The 26,578-nt window shown below is 43.8% G+C and overlaps 1 protein-coding gene across 1 annotated transcript in view; it reads left to right on the forward strand.

Moving 5' to 3' along the window:
• Positions 1-1,348: 1,348 nt before the first annotated feature.
• The window catches only part of TET1 (tet methylcytosine dioxygenase 1), a 63,488-nt gene continuing 38,258 nt past the window's right edge, over positions 1,349-26,578 (forward strand). Inside the window, exons 1-3 of the mRNA XM_058841443.1 lie at positions 1,349-1,478; positions 10,075-12,126; positions 18,729-18,779. Coding sequence (XP_058697426.1) covers positions 10,198-12,126; positions 18,729-18,779 — 1,980 coding nt within the window. The 5' untranslated portion in view covers positions 1,349-1,478; positions 10,075-10,197. The remainder of the gene's footprint in view (positions 1,479-10,074; positions 12,127-18,728; positions 18,780-26,578) is intronic.

A 26,578-nucleotide genomic window follows, 5' to 3' on the forward strand; every position in this document is an offset into this window, starting at 1 on the left:
CAAAATTCAGGTGTCTGTGGTGTAGGTTTCCCCTTGTTTCAACTGAAGCGTCTGTGAGCTTGGTTAAGATTCCCAGACTGACTACTTCTTTCACTGCAAGGATGTGTAGGGCGGGTGAGAAGAGGATGGAGGTGCAAATTGGTGATAGGTTACCTATCCACTATCACTGAAGAGCAGCGGTGACAAGGAGTTGTGCAGATCCGTACCACTGCTTCTCCTTCATCAAGCGTCACTTAAACCAGCAAAATGTTGGCATTTAAAGCATCCCTAGGAACGGATGGATGTGGACAGCACTGCTCACTTGTGTGCAGCAGAAACTCTGCAGGCTCACATTTGACTGGGATGGTTCACACTTGAAGTGCTTTATATTGCACCAGCTACAGAGTTAATAATAATGAAGCCTTTCTAAAGAAGTACTGCTTGGGTATATTGTTTCACATATCCCATTTCCAGCATCTGTTTTTCAGTCTGAAGAGATGTTAGATTTGGTGGCCTGCATCTCACAAAAGGCTGTGGTGATAACGAGGGGTGGAAAGTCAGTGGCCTGACTCTTCCTCTTACCATAACATTTTACTCACCCCTTTCCCTCTGGGAAGGAGCAGCAAATATCAGTGGCTCTTAATGAATGAGGTGGGGGATGGGGAAAGAACAAGGCTCATTATATTTTACCTCCTTGCAGGAGGGAGAGAGCGGCTTAGCAGATCTTCCTTCTCAGCCAGCATCTTCCTCGTGCTGCTGGGAGTGTTTGCTCCAGGCGTGCGATGGCCGGGCCCTGCTGGACGCTGGTGTTCGAGGCTCCTCCTGGATAGCACATGTAAGGGAAAGGGGTTTGTCCCCCGGTGAACCCCTCGCCTGTCACGGCTGCCCAGGCTTTCCTCCTTCCAGGCTAAAAAGAAAAGTGATGATTTCATAGGGTGCCATCACCGTGGCTGGCCGGGGGGTGTGCGGCGTCAAACCACAGCCTCAGCGAGTAACGGGATAATTTGCCTTTTCTCTTATTACCATAATTTAATTTCGTCCTTGTTGGTAAATAACCCCCGGCGTTACCAGCCTGGCACGCCGACGGCGGCTCTCGTGGGCAGCCGTGGGGGCACCGGCGCCGTTCTCCCCGTCCCCGGGGCCGTGCCGCGTCCTCCCGGGGCGCGGGGGCGAGGGTGGGGTGTGGGGGGCGGCGAATCCCGCTCCGGCCGCGAGGATCCAGGGCGCGTTTTGCCGCCTGCCGGGAGGGCTCGGAGCGGCGAGCGCCCCGCCGAGCCGCCCCCTCCCCGCTCCCTCCCGGAGGGTCCGGCCAGGGGCGACGCCGCCGGAGCACCGAGCACGTTTCGCGGCCCGGGGCTCCTCTCCGCGCCTGGGCTCGTAGCGCTATGGGAGCCGCCCGCCCGCGGGGGCCCGGGCCGTGACCCGCGCCTCGCCCCGCTCCGAGCCATGCCAGCATCGCCCCTTCCTGAGAGCTGCGGGCCGGCCGCGCCGCAGCCCTGGTACGTGTGCGGGACGGGTCCCGGGGCTGCTGCGGGCGGGAGGGGGGAACGGCGAGGACCTCTGCTCTCCGAACCCCACCTTTTTTCTTTTTCTTTTTTTTTTTTAATCCCTCTGTTTTTTCACTCCTTCGCCTCCCGTTTATCCCCTTGGCTAGTTGCAAAGTTGAGCTCCGGTAGAGTGGGGAGGGGGAGGCAGGGGCACCGCCGCGGCCAGGCTCGGAGCCCCGCGGCTCGGGCCGTTCCGAGGCGGGGAGGAAGGCAGGCTGGGGGTTATTCAAATGCAAAACGGAGTTTGTTGGCCGAAAAAGCGAAGAAGTCCGGTCTCCCTGGCTGTGCTGGAGCGTGTTTGAGCTGCAGCAGCCAGAGCCTGCCTGGAAAAACCCGCCAGGCAAGAGAAACTGCCTGCAGCTTGCGTGGAGGACAGGGAACAATTAAAAGGGACCCTGCCCGGCCGTAGGGGCCCCCGGCCAGCAGGAAAAACCCCGCAGCCCCCTCCCACCGCCCCATAGAAGCGGCGAGCGAGGGCTGTGCAGCATCACCCTGTGGAGGTGCCACTGGTGTGCGGGGCTGGGGGGAGCATCCCCGCGGGAGCTTCCCCGTCTTTGCCGCCGGAGAAGCCGGGAGCGTCCGGATGGGCGCTGCGGGTCCCCAGCGCCGCCGCTGGGGTCGGCCCCATTGTCTGCAGCCCCGGGGAGGGCTCCCCGGGTTGGGGGGGCACGACCAGCGGCGGGGCCGGGCCACGAGGAGCCGCTGCCTCCCCCCCAGGAGGGCCCTGCCTGCCCCTTCCTCCCTTGGGGTCCGCCTGCCTGCGCTAAAGGAGCCAGAGCCCTGCAGGGTTGTGGGTGCTGAGTGCTTGTCCAGCTGCTCTTGGAGCTGGGGGACGAGAGGTGGTGGTCTCACGGCAGCTGGAGGCTTGGTGCTGGCGGGAATGCTCCCTGCCGTGCTCGTGAAAGAAACAGGGGAGTTCGCCGAATGGCTGAGGAGAAAGGACGAGGCGGCCTGCTGGGAGGCAGGAGCAGCTATAACCTTACAGAGGGATGGCTGCTGGCTCCCGAGGAGAACAGGATGGGTTTGCGAAGGGACCAGGCGCAGCAGCAGTCAAAGGAGACGCGCCAATTGTGTGCCCAGCCTGTCCTACACTCAGCCAGCCTATCCTGCTGCACCCCAAAGATATTTAAAGAGCAACGTAGTCAGCATCACTTGTATATCGGCCTACGTAGCAGCTAGCCAGCGTGGAGAGATTGCTACTCCTTTAAGGAGGAGAGGGGACTGTGCGCACCAGTGTCACTGGAGTGAGGCTGCTCCTGTAAACAAGCTGGCCGGGGTGGCTAAAGAACTCTTACTCTAGAAATTTTAATACAATAATGGTAAAATGGGCGAAGATCGCAGCATTAGGGATTTAAACGTGACTGAGTGGATTTCTAAGGCGGAGGTGTCTCTTTAAATTTTCAAGACAATGGAAAAACCTGTGGAAACGATGATAATAATAATAATAGTAATCTTCCAAATAATAATAGTTCTCCCCGGCTGTGCTCCGTGATTTTTTGAGGTACTCTTGTGGAAAGGCAGAAAGCTATTCTGTGGTTTAATTACCCTGTTTTCATTATGTCAGTCTACACGAATTAGGAAAACAGATTGAATTGGGAAAATTTAGCCTTTAGTCTTGGTCCGGGCAGGTTGCCTGATCGACCCTAACTGTAAAGGAAGAGAAAGCTGGTTTATGCTTTTCTGAGGTAGTTGCTCCACCAGCACAAGGGGTGTTTGTGGTGATTGCTCTTGGGTTGAGGGTCAGTCCCTCAAGATAAGAGGAGTTTTTTGTGCAAAGCAGGTAACTGGGGAAGAACTCAAGGTGACATATACCAAGGAACTTTGATATTCATAGTTTCTGTAAGACCTAATTCTTCACTGTGTAGTAATTAAAGATCTTCACTAGTGGTGTTTTATTATGACTGGCATCGTACCCTTGGTTGTTGAAGCTAGCCTAAGTACTTCCATCCTGCTTTCTGTTTTCAGATACTTAAAATTTCGAAACACCTTTTAGGCTGAAATTTTCCAGGCTTAATCTTTGCCTGAAGGCTCTTCCCTCCACCTCCCCCTTCTTTTAGCTGAGTTTGAGATAAGGTGATTCAGTTAATGGTGGGGGTTTTTTGTTGTCGTTTTTAAGAAAAGGCAAAATTCCCTGAAGAATGGAGTCATATTATCAAAAAGAAATGCAGTGCATTAAACAGCATAAATGCTGAATTAGAGAGGCATATGATGAACTGGGGTGTTCTGTTTGGTTTGCCTTCTTTTTTTTTGTATTCAAATGTATCTGGAGTGTTCTGGTGGATGGGGTTTTTTTCTTCGATGAGCCTTTAGAATTTACTTGGTATATTTTTACTTTTTAGCAGTTCCCCCGTGAAGATCAGTGCTTGGCTGCACTGCACATAGGTTCAAGTAAGCCTGTGCTGCTGCTGCCTGGCTGAAGGGAGGATACTTGCACATGTGGTGTGAGTCTTCACAATGGATTTTTGGCTCAAGTTGTTTGTCTGAGGCTTAATCTGGTTTGTGGTTTAGGCATGTGCAGTTCCTTGCCACAGTTCTATTTTTTTTTTTTGTTTTTTTCCCCTAACTGTTCTGATAGCACTTTCTCTAAACTGGGAGGAGGTTTTTTTTTATGGTATCTTTTTATCTGTGTGGCTCACAGTGTAGCCTCCAAGGTGCATGAAGTCATGACATTCAGAATGTTAACCATGGACATCTCCAGCTGAATTCACGGAGCGTGCCTATTTCACAGCAGCCTCCAGCTCCTCACGCAGCGGGGTGGCAGCCCTGCCTTATCCTCCAAACACACAGGTGGCCTTCCGGGGCCAGCAAGGACAAAAATTTAGGATGAAGGTCCTGGTGCTTGGTGTGCTCAGCATCATCTTGTGTTGCTGATGAGTGAGTAAAGGATTGTGCTTTATGTGCTTTTATCTATGAGCAACTGAGGTGGCATCCTGTGGTGCCTGTCCTACATTTATATATGCTGGAAAGTGTTACCGTAAGCCAAAGTTTGATATATGTGGATGAAATATGTCCCTTTGCTTAAGGGTGGCATAGTTCAGTAACATAAAGCAGAAAATCTCTATGGAGAAGAATGGAGTGGGGAGGCCTCTGTGTATGAAATAATTCATGGTGTACTGAGATGGCAGATGAGAAGTTCCATTTTTATTTCTTACCCAAAGCCAAATATGTATTCAAGGATTAAAGAAGGGGGAAAGGGAAAATTGAAGCTGATTCTCCCCTCCTAACCCATTTCCTTTCTTTTCATATACGAAGTGTTCTACAGGGCAATGAGTAGATGCAGGGAACTGGGCCAAATTGGAAAGCAGGTTGGCTTTGGTGCAGCTGGGAAGAATATGCAGATGATAAGACAGGCTTTTGCACCTGAGGGTCAGATTTTTTAAACGTCTGTCTTCTCTAGTATCTCTTTCATCTTCCTCTAGATCATTTGCTGCCAAAAGATGAGGTGCTTTTCAATTCTGAATTGTGCATCTGAGCTTGTGTGACAGCTTAGTCACATTGTGGCCCTTATTGTTTGGGACCTGCATATTATTGAGTGGCTTTTATGAAAGCTTCCAGATCTGTTTCTCCTAAGGGCAGATCTCAAGGGACTTTTGAAAAGATACCTGAACACTGAAACAAGATGTATTTAAATACATCTGGCTGTAGTGAAACCAGGTGACTAGTCAAACTAGTGACTGCTAGCTGTGTAATTTTTTTTTCCTATACTGCTCTGTTTGTTCAGGAGTAACTTGCCATTTTTCACAACACCATAAAAAAAAAGCCACCATTTTTTATGAGGACACATCTTCTAATATCTTTCTTTTTCCCCGCCATCTTCCAACAAGAATCAAGTTATGTAACAGAGTCTTGATTGACACTGTCTCTAGAATGAAAATTTGCTTTATCTTTTTTTTTTTTTTTAAATCCATTTGTGTAAAGTGAAACATTGTAGTTTGGTTTGGGGTGTGGGTTTTTTTGTTGTTGTTTGTTGGTTTTGGGTTTATTTTTTTCTGGAGGCATTCTGACACTGTGGGGTTAAATTTCTTAATTACATTGTAGATAGAATTCTCATTATAATTGTTTGGAATTTTGACCAAGACAGGACTAAAAGATTTAGCCTTTGATTAGCTTTTTTAGCAGTATTTGTTGAGGATTATAGCAGTCAGTGGAATTGTTCCAGATTTATTACCATGAATGAGCAAAACTTAAGCAACTGGCCTTACAAACAGCTTTCAGCTTTGCACATGGATTAGGAGAGAGAAGTTGGTTCAAGAAATAGACAGCTTCAGGATGATATTATCTAGGGCAGTTCCCTGCAAAACCTCCTGTCACCTATTGCCTCTTTTACATCCTGCAGACACCTGTGCTCCCCTTCCAGGGAAGACATGGCAAGTCTCACCAGGTCTGGCTTTCAGAAGAAAGCATTGAAGTAAGTTTGTTTCTCTCCAGGATGATAGAAAAGTGACATGTTGTTACATTTCCCCATGAGGTTTATGTTTTATAATCCTGTTGAGTCTATATAGATGTTCTGGAAATGGAATTAATTGTTTGTTGTGAAATATGACTGATGCGATAAAGCCATTTGTGGTCCTTCAGAAGCAGCATGAGATGATTTGCAACTGCTGCAGATATCAACAGTCCTTGCCAGTGCTTTAAATGGAAAAGGGAAGGTAAAATATTTCCTACTGTCACAGGAAACAAAATTTGAATACCAACCTTGCAGCTACCTAATATTCTGTTCTAACTGTGGAAGAAGAAACAACGAAATAGCAATATAACATATAGGACAGGTTATTTAAAATGTCAGACAGTTTTTAGCTAGCAGTTAAGGTGGTTGTGGCAGACCAGTATTCAAGGCTAGGGTTTTTTTTAAAGGGAAGCAGAGATCTCTTGCTGACAACCATTTTGCCTGAGAGTGTAAGAACACCTTGCAGGTCAGGTACTCAAAGTCCCAGACATATATAATTAAAGTGAAGCATTAACCCCCTACCCCTTAAAAAATTTCCTTTGGGGGTCTATTCAGATCTCTTCTGAAAAAGCTAAAGTCACTCCAGTGACAAAATTAAAACAAAATGGATAAAAGTGTTCTGTTCTTGTGACCCTATGTTGTCATCTCTGAGTCAGACAAAGCCTTTGCCATCTTTTATAATGCAGCATTTACACCCAGGCAATGTCCTACGAATATCAGCATTCTTTTTTTAGGAAGAAAAATGGAAGTCTTGAGCCATTCTGTTCATAGCCTCTCTAATTTTGGCCCTGAAGAGAAGCAATGCTTTGGCGTTGATAGCTTTCTACATTCTTGCCAGACAGGTGTGTTTCTCTGTACTAAAAGATTAAAAGAAAAAAAGACAAAACCAACCAACCAGAGGACCCCAGGATGATCTTACCTCTTCAGTCCTGAAGCAATGGTTTTGCAATTTTCAAATTGTGCAATGATAGAATGGTTTGAATGGGAAGGGACCTTAAAGATCAACTCATTCTAACCCCCTGTCATGGGCAAGGACACCTTCCACTGGACCAGGGTGCTCCAAGTCCCATCCAACCTGGCCTGGGACATTTCCAGGGAAGATTCTCTGGACACCCTGTGCCAGGGCCTCACCACCCTCACAGGGAACAATTCCCTGCTCGTATCTGATGTGAACTTGCCCTCCTTCACTTTGAAGCTATCCCTCAAATGAAAGTTAATATACATTATCATGTAATTGTAGTAATGATTTAAAAAGTTACCAGATTGTTATAAATTAAGTTTCTGATTGATAATTTTGACTGTCGTGCTTCCTGAACTTCCACAGTAACAGTAGCAACTACTTGTGTAGGCAAACAATATGAGCAAAGCATCATTCACATGCAGTATGCTCAAAAATCCAGTCACCATTTCCACTGCAGACCTCCTGTATTCTCTGGTCATTCTGCTTCTGTTTTAGGGCTGATAAAAAGAAAAGACTTTATCACTTCAGTCCTCCTCCTGATTCACACATTGCCATGCTGCCTGGCCTTTATTGATGGCTTGCTTTCTTCCTTGCTCTCCTGGCTGTAGGCTCTGTAAGTAGCTGGCATTTCTTCTCCTGCCACTATCATGTAGCTCCTCTGCTAATGGCTGCAGATGTGCCTGCTGCTTGCTTCCAGCTGGTTTTGCAGCCCCTCCAGGCCATCCTTTGGAATGAGGATCCCAGTCTCTGTCACAACCCCAAGAAACTGGGGAGGCTTTTTGCAGGCTGCCAACAGCTATTTCATGGACCTGCTGATGTGATGCCCTCTTTGATTCATGGAGTGACTCCTAATGGCCACATCCCCCTTCCCCCATGTGCCTCCAGAGAAGGGTGGGGGGAGGAGAGTACTCACATTACCTTCGTTTCAGTGTTGTATTTGTTTTACTATTTCACTGTCTGACCCAGCTTTTATAGAGAGCTTCTGTGGGAGCTGTTCAGGTCTCTTCTGTGACCTTTGAAGCTTCACCCACGACTATAAACAACTGCACGTATCTACTTAGTCTCTCCAGGTTGGATGTGTTGCTGTGGAGGAGGGATGCTATTTATTCAGCTTGTTTATTTTGTGTTTGGTGGGCACTGTTTTATGAGCTGACCTGAGAACTGCGTTTAGCCTTGTCTTGTGCAGCACTGCTGGCTCTAAATGGTATTTGTGTGTGAAAAAAACCTGCTGTCTCAGTAATCATGTCCATCTGATAGGCAATGTGAAGATGTGATACAAGATAATCACATGGTGTTTAGATAAGATGCTTGGTTTGTATGTTGTAGCACAGAGGATCAGTTAGCTTGCTACAGCTGAATAAATAAGAGCCAGGCTTCAAAATGCTTTAAATAAGCTACTCAAAAAGAGTTTGGGGAGTTACTGTTAGGCACGGTGGGTGTTGTGGGCTGCCCAGGGCTGTGGCAAAGCAGCTGGCCAGAAACAGGCTGGCTGCTGGTGTGCTGCTTTGGGGAGCACTGAGCTGCTGGCCCCACACACAGACCATGGGAGCTGGCTGTGCCAGCCCATGCTCCCAGCAGGATAATGAGCATCTCTTGGGGCAGTGCTGTTTGGGCTGCAGCAGCAAAACTCTCCCCACCTTCAGCAGAGCTCAGACCAGGCTGTGGGCAAGTGCAGCCTCCGTGAGATCACCCTGTGGGCTTCAAGGTGGGGATTGAGGTCATAGGAGGTGATGTCAGGAACCTGGTAACACTCTTCTTTCCTTTTCTATTTCCTTTAGAAAACAAGATTCCCTTTCTTTTACTTCCAGTTGAGGTCAGGATTTTAGACATCATCCCCATACTTCTTGTTCTTCCTTTTCTTGGCCTCTTCCCATCAATGGGAGGTGCAGAAGGCCTGGTGGTGACTTGAATTCAAATCACCCCAGTAGTTTAAGGAATTTAAAGAAATGATGGTGAAGGGAAGGTGCCTTCCTGCTGGATACTATAGAGCCTCTGGCTCTGCCTGTTCCCATTTTAAGGCTGCCCTTGTCTACCACATGATCTATTCAAACAGCTAAATAAAGCTTTAAAAGCCTTCTACAGGTGCTTAAAAAGCACTAGGTGCTTAAAGATATGTACATGTGAGAATTGCTTTACTTTAAAAGAAAACCCCAACCCACCTTGAAGGAAATTGCTTTGGAGCATGAGAAATTTGTTATATCTTTTGAGATGATCCAGTTGTGTTTGGGGGCTTGGGGGACCTGTGCATTGCAGTTGTGTCTGGGGACAAAAGCTTGTGACAGATGTATGGTGTTTTTTTGAAGGTAAATTAAAGTTGTAGTGGTAAAGAAGAGACCTCTGCCTTGCATGAAACATCTGATATAGGCAGACAGTATGGAATCAAGGGTTGGAATTTAGTGCAGTGTGCTGTGAAGGTATTCTGGAAGATAACATTGGGAAAGACCAGTACTTCCCTGGTCCAGTTCTCCTGTAATACACACAGATTAATCTCTTTGGGGAGCTAGTAACTTTTATCTGGAATTTATCTGGAATTTATCTGGAATTTATCTGGAATTTATCTGGAATTTATCTGGAATTTATCTGGAATTTATCTGGAATTTATCTGGAATTTATCTGGAATTTATCTGGAATTTATCTGGAATTTATCTGGAATTTATCTGGAATTGTACCATGTTATCACACAGGCTACCAGCGGATGGTGGAAGAATGATAGGTGCCCTGGTGACGATATATTGAGTACACACAAAAAATAAACTCAGCTTTTTTCTTTTGTTCCTCAATGTCCTTACACTGACAAATACTAACTTCTCCTTACTCAAGGGAAGTTTATTGGTTTATGAACTGTTAATAAAATTGAGAACTCGAATTTTTTAGTACTGACATAAAATAGTGTGCGATGTTGCCTGGTCATTTGAGTTCAGTTTGCTTCTTTTTGTTACAGACCTTTAGGCAAGCTTTTTATTTTGTAGTATACTTTTATTTTCAAAGCTTTTTTTGTGCATCTCAATATAACACCCAATAGTGCTATTTCTGATTCTACCTCTGTATTTTTACATACTAAAAATGGTCAGTTGAATATGTATACATATTTTATTAATTAGAAGTATATTAATGCTGTTTTGTATATTTTTCTGTTTCAGAGTTGACACTGTATGAGCATAGAAAGCAGCAATGGGAGTATGTGGTTTTCTACTGAAGAGGTCTCTCAAGAGCTCATGATTTTTTTCCATCTCTCCTCTTAACATTCCTCCTGCTCCACAGACATGGCTCACCATGCGAGGCCTTCCAGATCAGCCAAAAAAGATGAGTTAGGCAAAAGGAAAACTAACCAGAGCAAAAAGAAATCTAGCCAAGTGAGAAAGAAAACCACCAAGACTTCCACAAAAGCTGTTAGTTCTGGAAAAGGTAAAAAGCCAGCGCAAGAAAAAGATGTTAAGAAAAAACAGCAAGAAAAGAAACCAATCATGAGCTCTTCAGGTAGACTTCTCAGGAGCAGTGTAGGCAGAACCTTGTCTGGAGTGTCTTGGGTGAGTTTGGAGAAAGCTGACAATATCCTCTTTCACAGCCAGGATTCTTTCAACATCAATGGCTTTACAATGTCTCTCCGTAACCGATCCTTCTCCCAAAGATTGTCCCAAACTCCCATAATTGCAAAACCCAAGAAAGCTGCAGCACAAAAAAGGCTAGAAACAAAGGAAAAACGTGAACAAGAAGCCCTGGCAGTAGTAGAAGAGAAAAGCAACGAAACAGGTGAAATAGCTTTGATACAAGATTTAGCTCAAAATGATTTAGCTGCTCTGCCTGTAGAAGGCTGTCTGTGTAGTGAAGGTGAAGAACCTGTTATCCCATGTGCCAGTCAGGACAAGGAGGCAGAAATATCTGAAACAGATGACTCCATTCCAAACTGTCAGGTAGCTGATGATGGTACGGAAGCTTCAGAGGTGAAATCTGAGCATGAAGACCTGCCCTGTGAGCAGATACCCAGTGATCTGGATACGGGCAGTTTGGCTGAAGCGTTTGTTGAAGGTGCTGCGCTGGTGCTTCCATCTTCTCCTTCTGACTCTGTAATTGTCTCTGAATCAAACTCAAAGGTGCATGCAGAGACTCCCTTCAATGTGGTGCCCAACAGTACAGAACCTGACTTCAGCTCTGTTGATACCTCAGACCTCAGCTCAGCAGTACTGATTGAGTCGGTCACACTTGCCAAATTCCACATTGGAGCAGGGTTGGACATGGTGCTACCTAGGGAAGAACAAGACTTGCATTCCACATCTCTAGTTACCTCTGAGTTTAACTCACAAGAACATTTATTAGAAGATGCAAGGTCACTTGCAGATTCTTGCTTGAAGGCAGGCTGGGATTTGAAATCTGGGAATAAAGACATTGGTTCAAATTCCAGTTCTGTAGCTGCCTCTGAATCAAATTTGCTTTTACGTTTTGGAGATGCAAGCTCGCTTGCAGAATACCCCATGAAACTGGTTGTGGATTTTGTACCCATTCACAAAGAACTTGATTCAAATTCAGATTTGAGCTTTACAAAAGAGAATTCAGAATTTGACACACAAAACATATTTACGGTATGTGAACCAGTCTCCAATACCTCTTTAAACAATATTGAAGTAGAGGACATTGAACAGCTTGTGAAATGTATTGATGCAGAGACATTAATTTTGAATTCAGGCTATGTCCCCACTTTATCTTCAGATTTAGAAAAAAGCACAGTTGATAAAATCTCTGCTGAAAGCTCTGGACAATTCTCTGCAGGTTTTGTTTCAGAGTTGCCTTCAAGCGTGGAAATCTCTGCTCTTGCCTCAGAAAAAGCCATAAATGCAGATTTGCCAGCTGACTCAAGACTGCAGCATAATGATTATTCATCACAGCTGGGAAGTGTCGGAGTAAGCTTGAATTTGTTTCAGGACAACGTGAGCAACAGCACCGAAGCAGTTGAGGCCTCAGGGCTGTCCTCTCTTAAAAATCCAGCTGGTGGTTACCCTGTTCCATATTCATCTCTGCTCCCTATGCTGGAGAAAAAGAAACGAAGGCGTTGTGGAGTCTGCGAGCCCTGTCTGCGGAAAACAAATTGTGAGGAATGCAGCTGTTGCAGGAAGCGCAAAACTAGTCACCGGATATGTAAAAAGAGAAAATGTGAAGAACTGAAAAAGCCACCACCACCAGTCATGCTACCCTTTGAGGTAAGAGAAACAAGTTGCAAATTAAGTCACTCTTTCGAGGCTTGAGGTGCATCTTAAAATTTTGCAAAGGGAAATGCTGGCCACGATTCAGCTTGAGAGAGTTCAGCAGGTTGTACATTAACTTCCTCTTGTCATCTACAGAAGTGTAGGTTAGAATGAACTGGAGTTAGTCTTGTTCCTGTTGTGTAAATTCATAAAATCAAAGGTAAATGTGGCTTTAACTCTGTGTCCCAGATATTGGTATGTTGGCCAAAACAATTGGAGTGCATGAAGGAATGAGAAAGGGTTAAGCACAAAATGTGGGGAGAAGGGAGACTGAGGGTAGTGTTAGGAGACTGCAAATTACTAGGGAGAGTGTTGGTGTTTTATAATACTGAAGGCTAAAAGCAAAGGAAGGCAGGTTGTCTGCTCTTGGTTCAGTTAAAGTAATTTGCTTGCGATGACAGATTTGGTGGAAATCAATTTATAAACTTTAGGGCCAAGTTGTAGCTGCATTTTCCCCTTTCGCATCTGTCTGCCTTTCTAATTGTCTATTCTTCTGTTTCTCTCATTTCACTTCTCTTTCCTCTCTCCCTTTGTCTTTTACCACATTCCCTATACGTACTTTCTTTTTCTGTGTTTCTTACTCATTTTTCTGACCCATCAGCCTTTTATAACCCAGGTCATAACTTTTGGAACAAAGAGGAGGGGAAAAGACAGTCTGTATGCCCATGTGATAACAGCACTGACCTTCTGAGGGATTTCAGTTTCAAGATCAGGCTTTAAATCAGGTAAGTAGGGAGTTGAACATAGATTTCCCACATCCCAACTGAATTCCCTGACCTCTGAGCTGCAGTGAAACTCTGCACTGCCAGGTCCTGCTGGGAGTGTTCTCTTCATGTGATCCAAGAGTACCTGAACCACAGAGGGGGAGAGGATGTCTTGGTAGTTAAATCACGGGGACATTTGCCTTGGGATGTGGGAAACTGAGGTTCAAGTCTCTGCACCAGTGTGTGTACTCTGAGAGGAGCAGTTCACACTGGGGAGAATGCACCTGCAAAACCTTTCTCAAGAGTAATTTTGTTAAAATGGTGTGTTCTTAGAGCAGGTAGAAATTCCTGTCAGCTAAAGAGATCTCAGGAGACCTCCTGTTTTCACTGCTCTGTCCTGTGCTTACCAGAGTTGGCAGAGAAGTCAGTTCTGATTTTAAGTTAGGCAAGCAGAAAGAAGAGTCCTTTAGTAGTGAGGGAATATGATATATTCCCCTTTGTGGTGGAAGTGTATCCTAAGGTATGATGTTTAGGGAAGTAGGCTTAAACAGTTTGGCTCAGAATTCATTCAAAAACCTCTGTCTCAACTGCTCCTTAATGCTCTGAAAAAATCATTGAGGAGAGGGACAGCTGTAATGTGGTTTAAGATAGATATTAAAACAATAAAGGTGGTAGAGAATTATCCCGACTTTTTACAGCAAAAGAGTTGTATATTTAGTCAGAGGGATTGAAGAAAAGTTCATGGGAGAGGATTCATGGAGTTGAGGTAGGAAGTGATCTAAAAGCCATGTTTTAAAAAGGGTTTTGGCAAGGTCAGTGAAAGGAAGCACTCCAGCATTTCTGTCAACCTTTGTTTTCCAGGCTAAACATACTTCTTTTCTTGTTGCTCAGCCTGACCTTCTCCTTGCAGATTAGCTTTGCCCCTTCACCTTTGTCCTCTCTGGGCACTCCTTTTGCTTTCTTTATGAGAGATTCCTTGTTTTTATTCTTTTCTTTGGCAGCTTTTATTTTGGTGTGCTTTTATTTCATTAGACTGGTCACATTCTGTATGATGCATTCAGAGCTGCACCAAAGGCCTCCTTAATTTCTCGTTAAATCTTGTATGACATTTCAGGGTGGTGCAATGGAGGAAATTAAGTATTCCTGGCATTTAAGAACATGTCAGGCATCTTCTTGTAAAATTGTATTTGAATGAAACCTGGTGCCTTTTCAGATGTCCCTAGAAAGAGGCCTTGTTTCATTTTCAGTCTCTAGAAACTGCTCTGAGGAAATGAGAGAGTATTTCTACAATGTTACATCAGCTCTTTCAAGGTGTTGAGATACAGGAGAAGGTGTTGGGGGATGGGGAATGCTATCACTCAGTTTAGCAGCTATCCTTTAGATAAGATTGCAGGGAATTCCATTGTTTTCTCAGACTGGTAGTACTGGGACTTTGGAGACAGTGAGGTATTTCAAATAGAAAGCATCTGAGGAAAACCCAAAACTGTAGGTCTCTGTCCATGGTATGGAAAGTGAACATAAATAATTAAAAGAAATGAAGTTGGCTTCAGTGTGTTCCTTGTTCAGAAGAGTCATGCTTCTTTCTCTCATGTTGGTGGAATGTAAGCATATTTTGGAGGTGATTCACTGGGAGGAGGGTGTAGGGGGATAGAGCAGGGAGCATAATTTAAATGTTGGTGTTTTGCCTTAAAGGAATTCTCCCCCCATTCTAACTAAAAAATGCAAAAGTCCCAGTGAAGTCAGTGAGAGCTGTGTGCATTAAATGGCTGTGAGGGTTGGCAGTCCATACCTGCTGCTTAGGAAATAAAAAGTACTGATTTTCTTTAAGAGTTTACGTGAATTTACATTATAGGGAGTAAGGCCTGGCTGGTAGAAACCATGAATGTAAACTGAAGTGGATATTCCAACACCCATGCCCAAATGTGCACAAGCACTCAGCCCTTGGAGAATGTCAGTTGTGTGTTTGGAACTGGCATTAGTTAGGTTACTGTTATTTCCATTAATTCACACATAATCCAGATAAAAGATTTGAAAACTATATTGGACTTGAAAAATACCATTTAAAAACAACAGCCACATAAACCTTCAGTGATATTGAACCTTCCTGAATGTAATGGGTTTTGCAGGGATGTGACATCATGAGAGTCTGGATAAGGCATTGTGGGCTCTAGTTCCCAACCCCTGTGTGTAGTAATATTGTTGCATATAATGCCCCTCTTCCTGAGGAATTCACACTGTGCCTCTTTAGTTTGGAGCTGGTAAAGAAGAATACTAAAATATATAAGGGAAAACATTTTTTTTTGCTTATTGAAATTTTGGAAAGAGCAGCCCAGTAAATAAAAAGTAGGGAAGCTTTCATAAGAAGAGGAAAAGGGCTTTATCTTGGGTTGCTGTCCCTCTCAGAATGAATAATGCAGGAATACTTCACAGTGAAGAGTTTGAGAAGCTTACCCACACAGGATTATGACACTGCCACATTTTTGTCTTGTCTTTAAAGGACTGCTGTTTTCTGAAACAGGATTGCAGTTACTGAGGGCTATTTCACAGCTCTTTTGTTCCCTCATCTCCAAGGCTGCTTTTTGCAGGGCTTGTCAAGGCAAGGTGCCTACACTTCAGGGTCCTGCCTAGGCAGGGAGCCCTTTTGGGTTGGAAGCATCTGCTGGGGAGAGCTTTAATTCCTATTAGAACTAAATAGCTAATTTAGTGGGACCTGCAGTCAACAAACTGACCAAAAAAATGAGGTCATTGAGTGTTCAATTGGGTTGCTCAAGGTGTCTCAAGACATCTTATTTAATAGCTGTAATCTGAGTAACATGAAATATTAAATAACAAGAGGAGTCTGCTTGTCTGTGGGTTTTTAACACACTGTTGAAACACCCAGACCTATTAAAATAGGATGCTGCAATTCAGGCTGGTTGGGAACTTTCCAGTAAGCCATTCCTTGATTGGAAAATGCTGGATGAACAGGAACCTTTCACAGCTACTGTCTTAATGCAACTGGTTTTGGGGGAAGTTTCTTGAGGCTTGAGAAATGAAATTTCTGTTTAAAACTTAAAATGGGGATGAGAATTATTAGAACATGTTGGTGGTAAGGGCTTTTTGCCCGATGCAGACCAGGGGCTTGAACTTTGGTCTCCCACATCCCATCTGTCTCCTCTTGAATTTTTGAAAGTTTTTCTCTGCTTTGGAACAAAACCAAGTGTTGAAATCTCAAAAAAATAAAGAAAAGGAATTCTTGTTTTCCAGCCAGGCCCAGCTATAATCAAGAAATTTAGACTTTGTGGTATTTATTTTACAGTATACTCCAGAAATATTTAAGCCAGTTGAATTTTAAAATGAGTGCACATAAAAACACTCCCGAGTATGATAGCTGAGAGTTTTGTAAGGGTCTAGCACACAGCTAGAGGAGTTTGGTAATGTGTGTGATCAGCAAAGCTGCATCCAGCCTTCCCTACCCCACAGATGCAGGGCAGGGAGTTGGAGTTGTGCAGTTTGCTCTTATTTTACACAGACACTCATACTCTGTGGGAGTATAAAATAATTACAACTCACAGTACTTTGCCATTTCTCTGTGTTCCTGGGTGTGGACTATGATGCAGCCTAAATTACAGTGAGACGGATTAGTTTGTGCTCTAGTTATTTTCAGAGGCTATATTTAACAAGTTGCTTCTTCACTGCTCCTTATTTTCTGTGTTGGTTCTTAAAGCTTTTTTAAGGAAATTATTTGAAGAGTTTTCTTTCCTTCCTTGTGTCTGAGGACCCCTAACATGAGGTTACGAGGAAACCTGAAACTTCTGTCCAGTGTACACACCAGTCTGGGGACTAAATCAGAATATGGGGTCTTAGGTTTCTAAGCAAACAAAATACTGTTCCTTTTTTCCCCCCTGTATCATAAAGCATCTTAAGCAGCCAAAACTACGAAGAAGAATCAGATCCCTAAGTGCATGCAATTTCCACTCTCTCAATTTTAATGTGCAAAAAGACCCTTGCAGACTTGGGGTATTTGGGGGGTAAAATATACGTCAGTATTTTAATTTTACCTTATCCTAAATCCTATTTAATACATCACTCTGGTGCAACAAATGAAGAGCTTAACTACAAGGTGGCATCACACAACAAGAAATGGGCAACATCTTTCTCTGATTTAATTGCCATGCCAGGGAATGAGTTGTGTGTCCTCGTCTGAGGATTTCTGCTGATTTGCACCAATAAGGGGACAGCGATTACAGTGTAGCACTAGAGAAGAAAACAGATTGCAGTTTGTAGCTGATGAAAAGGTGTTACTGGTTTTTATCTTTAGTGCACAAATTCACTGTTCTGGTTTACATGTCAGCAGCGAGTTGTTTCAGCGAGTACTTCAGTGACTGCAGTGTTAGATACGTTGTTATTTGTTTGTTGTCCCGAGCCAGAGAGTGTCTGTGTGATCCCTGAGGGCTCTCTGGGACCCCTCCGTCCTCCTTCCACCCGGATGAGCCTTACAAGCAGGTGCAGTTGTGGGAAAACAATCGCAGTTTATATGGGGGCCAGTTCCCATGGCAGTCTGTTTGGGATATGGTGGCTGGGTTCCCATGGCAGTCTGTTTGGGATATGGTGGCTGGGTTCCTATCACAGTCTGTTTGGGATATGGTGGCCAGTTCCCATGGCAGTCTGTTTGGGATATGGTGGCTGGGTTCCCATGACAGCCCATTCGGGATATGGTGGCCGGTTCCCATCGCAGTCCGTTCGGGATACGGTGGCCGGTTCCCATCACAGCCCGCTCGGGATATGGTGGTCGGTTCCCATGACAGCCCGTTCGGGATACGGTGGCCGGTTCCCATGACAGCCCGTTCGGGATACGGTGGCCGGTTCCCATCGCAGCCCGTTCGGGATATGGTGGCCGGTTCCCATGGCAGCCCGTTCGGGATACGGTGGCCGGTTCCCATCGCAGCCCGTTCGGGATATGGTGGCCGGTTCCCATGGCAGCCCGTTGGCAGTAGGTTTGTTCTGTTGGGTGCTGTAGGAATGGGTGAAGACAGAGGAGCATCTCTCAGCGGGCCAGCGGTGGGAGGGCAGGGGCCGCCGGCTGATGAGTGCGGTGGGCGCGGGGCTCCTGGCCCCAGGCTGAGATTTTGGAGGGGGCTGCTGCAGCGTCGCATCCCCTCGGCTTTGGAGAGCAGGTGAAGGCAGGCCGTGTGGCTGCGGCCTCCGCCATGTGAGCGGCGATTTCCCCTCTTCCCGGGACGATGCGGCTGCGGAGCCCCACCACGGCGCTGCATCCCCGGCGCTGCTCACGGAGAGGCTCCGGGCTGTGCCGCCCTGTGCACGGCGGTGTGCGCACGCGTGCGGGTGCACGGGGACCGTGTCCTCGCCTGACCCCGTTCTCACTGCGGCCCGAGCCGAGCCGAGCGAGCCGGGCCCCGGTGCCCGGGGCGGGTGCCCCGCAGCGGCCGTGCCGTGCCCGGGGCGCGGGGCGGCGCCAGCTCCGCGGACGCGGCGGCTCCGGGCCGGCTCTTGCGGGCGGCCGAGCGGGAGCGCCTTTGTTCGGGCGGGAGGCCGCGGGGGGGCGCTGCGGGGCTCTGCGCGCTCCCGCGGGGCCGCACGCGGCGCGCGCCCGCGCGGCCGCCGCTGCGGCAGGAAGCAAAGATGGCGGGGCAGGGGCGCCGCCGCCGTGAGGGGGAACGCGGGGCTCCCGCGATGTGAGGGGCGCCGCGGGGGCGGCGGACGGGCCGCCGGGAGCCGCCGCCGGCCCGTGGAAGGGCCGCGTGTAAAGCACTCGGGGTATTGCAGAAATATCGCTGTTCCATAATAAAAATCGGGAGTGTCTGCCTGCCTTTGTGACCACAACTTATATTCTGCAATTTGATGTTTTTTTAGGTTCTAACAGAAAACAAAAGGCCTCAGAGGAGGAAGCAAAGAGTTTTAAAGGTAACCGATGATTGCTTTGATATTTATCCCCTCCCGTTTTGAGCAGCATTTTCTTGTCATACAGCCCAGGAAGGCAAAGGGTTAAACGCTGGGTAGCGGCGCTTTCCAGCTATTAAGCAGATTAGCTAATTTTAAAAGCACAGAACATGTCCTTTCTTTCCTCTTTCTCCCCAGCATGTTGGAGACATATTTGACCCTCCCTGCACAAGTCTGCAGACCAAAAGTTTGCTTCCCCTTGCATTGAACGCTCGTTCCCTTTAATTTCTTCTGTTCCTAGTTTCATACTTCCTAGGGTAACAGTTTAATGTTTTTAGCCGTATAGGTTTTATGGCATCTGAAATTTCATGGGAGAAGTCAACGTTAAACTGCGAGCCAAGTTAAAAAAAAGTGGAATTTTTACAGTTACTTTACTGAAGTTTTGATTTCCTCTCTTTCTTTAAACTTTAGAATACCTCAGCTGAAACTGAAAATTCTATAAAGTTAAAGCAACCTTCAGTTTCAGTGGTGACATGTTCCTTCCACACTTTTAAGACGGCTATCTTTCGTGATAACAAATGATTGGTCTTTCAGATGCAAATGTTTTAGTTTTTATACCAAAATACAGACTTGCTAGGCTCATGGTTAACGTTTTGGGTTGTTTGGGTTTTTTTTTTAAGTAACAGGTAGTGTATTGATACTGCTTTTCTCAGTTAATCTGCAGAATGTTTTGAATAAAAGTAAGTCATTTATTTTGTTGTTGCAAACGTGTTGGAGGATGGATGGGGCAAGTAAGATGGATGGTATGGGTAAGATGAAGCTAGTGAAAATGCAAACAGAAAGTATGTTGTTAAACTTACTTTGTTGAACTATTCTCTTATACTAGCTAAATGTAATAACATAGCTTAGTGTTGTTTCAGTACACTAAAATTTCAGAAGTTATTTGACATACTGGAGTTGATAAATGCCAACTGATCTGTGTCATTTTATTTGAAAACATCCCAATTTCTTAACAGTTGTGTTGTCACTGTTATGCTTTACAGAAACTTTGGTAAGAGAAGCCAAAGTTAAGATTAAATAAGGAGCAAATAACCTGTCCAACCTCAAGGGTGTCTGTCTGTCTTTCCATGTGGAGTAGTTGTGCCAACACTAACTGTGGTTGTACAATGCTAGCAAATCTTAGGGGGCTTTCTTTTGCATTAAAATAAGCCATTAAAATAGTATTTTTTGTTGTTCTGGGTGTGATCTTAATTCTGCATTTTAATACTGCTGCTCTTTCTAATATACTACATGGGTGTAGCTAAAACTTGAAGTGTTTGCTCATTCTGTCTTTTGTGCTATTGACAGTAGCATGCAAAATGAGTGTTTGTGAAGGAGTCAGTTTATAATGTGTAATTGGTGTGATGCCTGTTCTGGCAAAGTGTGGGAAATGTGTTTTTCTTTGGTCACAGACAGATACCTTGTGTTGGGTGTCTGTCTGCAGTCGTGGCTCATGGTTGGTGTTGAGCTTTTCCTCTTGAGTTCATTTTGCCACTGTTTGTGATTTGATGGCCCAACAGGTTGCTATGTAATATGAGTCTGTCATTCCTCTCCTTTCCAAAACTCCTTCTGGAGAGTTTTTTTCCACCCTTGGCCGTTGAATGGAAAGGCTTGTCTGGTTCTGTGTGTGTGTGTGCGTAGTGTCCATGTCAGTCGTTGGACCTGACTTGATTTCTGGTTTGACTTTCCCTTTGCTGAACCGATTCTGTGGTATTTCCTCTTTGGTTTTAGGTACTGTTCTTTGTGTTTTCTAGTGTTTGTATTTGTTTTGTGGTGCTGAAGTGTATTTCCTAAGAGTTTGTCCAACTGCATCCACCAGAGAAGGTGCAGTACCTCTGAAGGCATCTCATGGAATGCTGGATTGGGGTTGGTGGGGTTGGCCTTTGGTTTTGGGTGGGAGAAGGGAGGCTGGGCATCTTAAGTTACACTGAACTCTGTAAGCTTTCAAAAGCTGCATAATTTGCAGTCTTCTTTACTAGGGCATTTTTTAGAAATGTGATGTTATATGACTCCAACCTGGCTTCTGCTCTTGGTGGGACAGCCATGTAAAGTGGTGTCTTATCTGTTGAGTTATGACTTCAGTGTTTGATTTTATGATTGCTTGTGGCTGAGGGCATCTGACCAGTGACATTTTCAAAATTTCAACAAGATATGTCCTTTTCTCTTTGTATTTTCTTTGAGTAGCATTCTTGAGCTTCTTAAAGGAGGATTTCTAGTACTTTCTTCTGATAATATATGGAGTTTAGGGTTTTTTCCTAACTTTCTGAAGTCTTGATAGATGCACATTTATTTCCTTAGAGGGCTCGTGTTCTAACTGTGCTGCTGAGGACCAAGCCATTCACAAATTCTGTACAGGAGAAAATAAGCAGTGCTTTCCAGTTACAAATGGGTTGGACAGATAGAAAGGAAACTAAAAGTGATACACACAATTATACTGTGCACTTTTGTGTACTATTTATAATTTTCCATACTCATGTCTTAATGCTCCTTTCTAGTTATTGGGCGACTCATTTAGGAAATTCATCTGTGCCATAAATACTGTATTAGGTTCTCTATATTTATTTTGAAAGAACATCTGAAATATTCATCACTTCTAGCAAGTGAGTGCTCATTAAAGAAAGAGTCTTTCTCAGCTCACAGTAGTGGATACAAGGGAAGGAATATACTTATTTTTCCTTAGGGTTTATGTTGTGTTCTTTTCCCAGTTTTAAGCAGACACTTCTATGATTTTATTCCTGGTAATGGAAAATCTATGTAGAAGGGATTCATACTTAAAAATTAATTTGCCTGCATTTCAAAAGTCACATTATACACCCTGCTTCACTTAACATCATCCTTTTTAGCCACTTACTGGTGTTCTGGCTCAGTTTGGGCAGTGCATCTCTTCCTTAGGATGGGAAAATGCCTGCACTCACTTCCAAGTTCATTACCACAGAGCTCAGAATGGGACAGTTGCACTTAAATCTACACTTAGCACATGTAGGCAGCAGTGGCACCTGGGTTCTGGGGAGCCAGGGCTTGCATGGCTCTGAGTGTTGGTTGCCCTGATGGAGATGAAAGAAACCCAAAACAACAACAAAAGCAAAAGGAACAAGATAAAAAGGGAGGGGAAAAATAGGGAAGAGACTGTGGGAGAAATGTAGAATGACATATGTAGTGCTAAGTGAGTTTTGTGGCTGCCTGCACAGTCGGTGTTCTCTGTTGTGTTTGCATGATTCTGCATAAACGCTGCATCCGTGCTGGGGGCGCCAGCAAAGTGTGAACGGTGCCTGCTCACACTCTGGAAAATCCCCTCAGCTGAAGGCAAGCCAAAAGGCAGAGATGACTCAGTATCTGGAACTTTGGCTTTGTTTATAAACATCATATTAGGAACATGAAAATTTCATTTCCATCAAGGCTGCAAATAGATGATTGAGCACCCTCTTAATTTTTCTGCTTCACATAGATGAAGCATAGTCTTGTAAAAAGCCCATCTTTAAAACATAAAGTAGCTTGGCAGACCTGCTGTTGCCCTTTTTATGATGCAGTTTTAGTTTTGCAGCTCAAAGAAAGTAAAAAAGCACTTTTTTGATCAAGGTCATACATGTGTTAACAAGGTTTAGGAAAGCAAGTGCTAAAGTTCAAGATAATGCTTGGAGTGAGCAAGGATTGAACTGATTTGGAACATTTATTCTAAATTACGGTGTATATTTTTAGTGCAGAATATCTGCCAAAATATTTAGCTGGATGAAATTAAATTTTATTACTTTTTTCCCCTTTAAACTGAGACATGAGCAAGTCAATGGATGGAATTGCACTGCTGTGGAATTTCACAGGGAAAGAAGGAAGAATGGTACAATACAAGTTGGAAAGGATGTTGTCCAGAAAGGACTTATCATATTTGTTGTGGGTTTTTTTAAATAGACATTATCACCTTGGAGCATATTCCTTCAGTAAATACCAATTAAAATTGCTTTGAGCAGTGATTGAAAGTTTCTGCCTGTTTTTTACTCGCTGTCTTTGCTCCCCTTTTTTGATAGGTAGACCTCGTGGTATCAGAGCATCCTACACAAACCGGTTAACTTGCATTTTTAAAAGTAAGATAATTATCTTAGCTGTTACCTGGATTTTTTTTCAACATTTTTTGAAAGAAACACTCTCATTTTTATCTTTTTCACACTGAATGTGCATCTGTCTAAATGGGATTAAATCTTTAAACTTTTTTGCTTTTGATAGACTCAAGCAAACACTTGATGTGAGCAGGCAGGATTATGGTTGTGATTTAGCACAGGGCATTTTCCTGTGCAGCTTTTCCAGCACTTCTACATGAATGCACTCATGAACATATGAAGCACTTGCATGTTGTTTGTACAGTTCTGCCAGGACTACTCATGTATGTAGATGTTTTTGAGTAGAGCTCTAACAGAGAAAGCCTTTGTAAGTGATCTGTAAATTATTAATCTTACTCTGGTTATTTTCTAATCCTTAATTTTTCTGGTAGAGTTGAAGCATGTCCCTTGCAAACTCTTTTCCTGGGGTGTGCAGAGATGCTGTGCTTGCCCCCTATGTTCCTGGAGGGCTCCTTTATTCCGTGCTGTTTCCTCTCCCATCCCTCCTGTCGTGTCCCTGTGCTGCTCTTTGCCCCACAACTCCCCAGAATTTGAGGGGAGAACCTAGGGAGGAGCAGAGTTTCTGTTTTAACTCCCCTGTTGGTGTAGCAGAGCAGTTGTGAGGACAGTGCCACTCCTCAGGGATTGCAGAGGCTGGGAAATGTTGAGTAAGGCCAGGCTGAACCTCATGGTTTTGAAGGGGTTTGCATGCTTTGAATCATTATTTATTTGTAAATCTTGGCTCTCATGGTGTGTTTTAGTGTAGGGCCTTCCACTTTATTGTATTCATAAGTGGAGTTTCAAAAAAGCTAGGAAATGTGTTTGTGATCAAAAATGTCATAAAATATCCATTAAAGGCAGCATAGCTTGTGGAAAGGGAGGAAAGGGTACATGTGGAGATGAAGGTTGGTTGTGTAGGTATATTTATATGTTGTTTAGATGTTCTTAATGAAATATTACATAATAAACATTGATAAAATTTGATATTGTTTGCGTTCACTGCTGCATTATGAGCTTTATTCAGTACTTTTACTTGCTGTATGTAATGCAGACATGGAAATAAGTGAGATGGCTCTGCCAGTTCTAGTAATCTGTTCTCTGTGTGCTGCTGGCCATACATTTAATGACTGTAATATCTAAAAAATACTTTGAAAATGGGTGCTACCTGTTTAGGATCTGACACCATATTGCTAAGCAAGTTTGTTTATTGCTTTTAGCAATTGATGTGGGAGAAAAATACATCTGGTTACCTAAACTTACCTGAATGGCAGTAGATTTTTCACATTTGTGATTGTTTTTTTCTTTCTGCCATGTTATACCAAGATTTTTGTTTAGTGTTACTGATGATGGGAAAGTTAATTTAGCCAATACTACGACAACAAAGTTTCCCACTGATATTAGTAGGAGTTTTGCTTTTGTAGGGACCAAAATTCATACTAAAATAAATTCCTAATTATAGGATTTCATTGGGAAGATAACAAGAGCTTATGTTATCTTTTTAAATGTTAAGTGCATGAAACTTAAATGATGTAAAGAAAAAGGAGAACAGCATTTACATATAAGGAACTATCAGTAATCCCTTTTCATCTATTTATGTAAAATTAGTATATAGACTATATAAAACAAAGCTGTCCTTGTTGTCTTAACAACTTCAATCTTAGATCTTCTAGAATATGAGAATATTCTAATATTTCTATTAGGATATTATTCCAGGTTTTTTTTTGAAGCTGACTTACCATTGAGTGGTTTGTATCTTGACTGAATTCCTTTCTCAGTGTTTTGTTGGTGCTGTCTGTATTGCATTATAATTTAATCAGTGCCCTATAGTAAAATGGGGCTCTACATTTAATTTTTCTAAAATAAGGGGTTTTCTGGATGTGTGAATAAGAGGAAGAACTGCTCTGTGTTTATAATGCAAAGCACTCACTTTTGTGCCATGCTCACTGTCTGAATTCTGCAGTGCTGCTCCATAACAGCGTTGCTGTTATTCTGGGATGGGAGTGAAAGCTGCTACTCCTGTAAAGAGCAAGTGGAAGTTACAGTGCAAATTCTGCCTTGGCTTTTACTTGAACCATAGGTGTGCAAGCTCTCAGACAGAAAAGAAAACATAATTTGCAAATTTTTAGGCTTTTTTCCCTAGTGGGTATAAGCAAAAATAGATCAAAAATCCTGACTAATGCTGCCTTGTAGCCTGGTGCCTTTAGAGATCAGCATGACTATTTCTTTTTTTTTCTTTTTAATCTAAATTAGGTGCTCCTCTGACATACCTGTCACTAAGTTTTCTATTTCTAAAGAGTGTTAGTTACTCCCTTTTGTCTTGTGGCCCCTCATCAGCTTTAAAACCAGGCTAGAATGGTGTTGTGTGTCCTTAGCAGTTCTGCTCTGAGAGCTGCTACCAACATGTAGTAACTTATAAATAATATAATTGGTTGTACAACAGGCAGCAGGGCACGGAACCGTGCTCCTAAATTAAGGAGCTGAATATCTTCCTGCTTAGATTACAGGAACTGTGGAGAGTTATGTTGTTAGCAGTTTGGATCTTTACTGCACTGAACCTGAAGAGAAATGAACTTGTCTCAGTTTGGATCACGTGTGGTAAACCCAGGAAAGATCATAATGAACACTTGTTCTTGTGCTGGGAGGTTGTAAAAATGTATCTTTTTATTTGGTTTAAACATAATTTTTTTTAAAAATAGTTGAAAGAACTTGAATTTGAAAATTCCCATGGATGAAAAGTGCATCCAAACACCTAACGAGATGCTTACAAAAAATTCTTTGCTCTCTCTCTGTCTTGTTGCAAAAATGTGCACCATGATTCAAGGCCAGACTTCTCCAGCCTTAACTTAAAGTCATTGAATCTTGTTATACTTTTGTCTACTAGAACAAGGAGCCCTCTGTTATCAGCATTCTTTTCCACATAGACTGAGCAGGAGTTTGTGGCTTTTCAATTTTCTTTCTCTTTGCTAAATTGGAGAGAGTGAGTAGAGAGTGAACTTGAGGCTTTCACTTCAAGATGTTTCGATCCTTTGTCGTTCTTGTGGTCCTCGGAGCCCTCTCCAGCATATCAATGTCTCGCTTGAATTGGGGATGCCAGAACAGGATGCTTTATTCTGCTAGCAGGTGCAAAAGTGCCAAGTGCAGGATTGAAAGTAACCAGACTTTTCCTATTTATATTGTTATTTATGCACCCAAGAATCTCACTAACCCTTTCAGCCATAAAGTTGTACCAGGAGTTTCTGTAGTTACTGTGCAGTTGATAATTGACCACGTTAATGTCTTGCTTTCCAAGGTAGAAACCTGCCTTTTGTAAGTACAGTCCCATGTCTCTGGCTAAAAACAGAATTTATTTTTAGCTCTAGTGAAATGGTTGGCTTGCCAGCTTAATTTGCGAGGCATCATGTCTGCTCTTTGAATTATTTGCTATTTTTTATAAGTATTAATTTACTGCTCTTTCAGATTGTTGCTAAGAAGGTTCCACATGGCTGTGATTTGCTCCCTGAAGCCCCTGTTATGAACACTTTGATGATTTTCCATTTTCAGGGAAGGGCCAGGCAGCAATTCCTTAACACTGTGCTGATGGTTTCATAAACAAGTAGACCACAAGAGACCTTAGCTAGGGTGGGTAAATTCAGAGACTGAATTTCTTTCATCTCTGCTTTTGAGCTAAAGCACATTAGGTGAAGTTCTGTTAGGGAA

The sequence above is a fragment of the Poecile atricapillus genome, chromosome 6 (genome assembly GCF_030490865.1).
Source record: "Poecile atricapillus isolate bPoeAtr1 chromosome 6, bPoeAtr1.hap1, whole genome shotgun sequence".
NCBI classification, from domain to species: Eukaryota; Metazoa; Chordata; class Aves; order Passeriformes; family Paridae; genus Poecile; species Poecile atricapillus.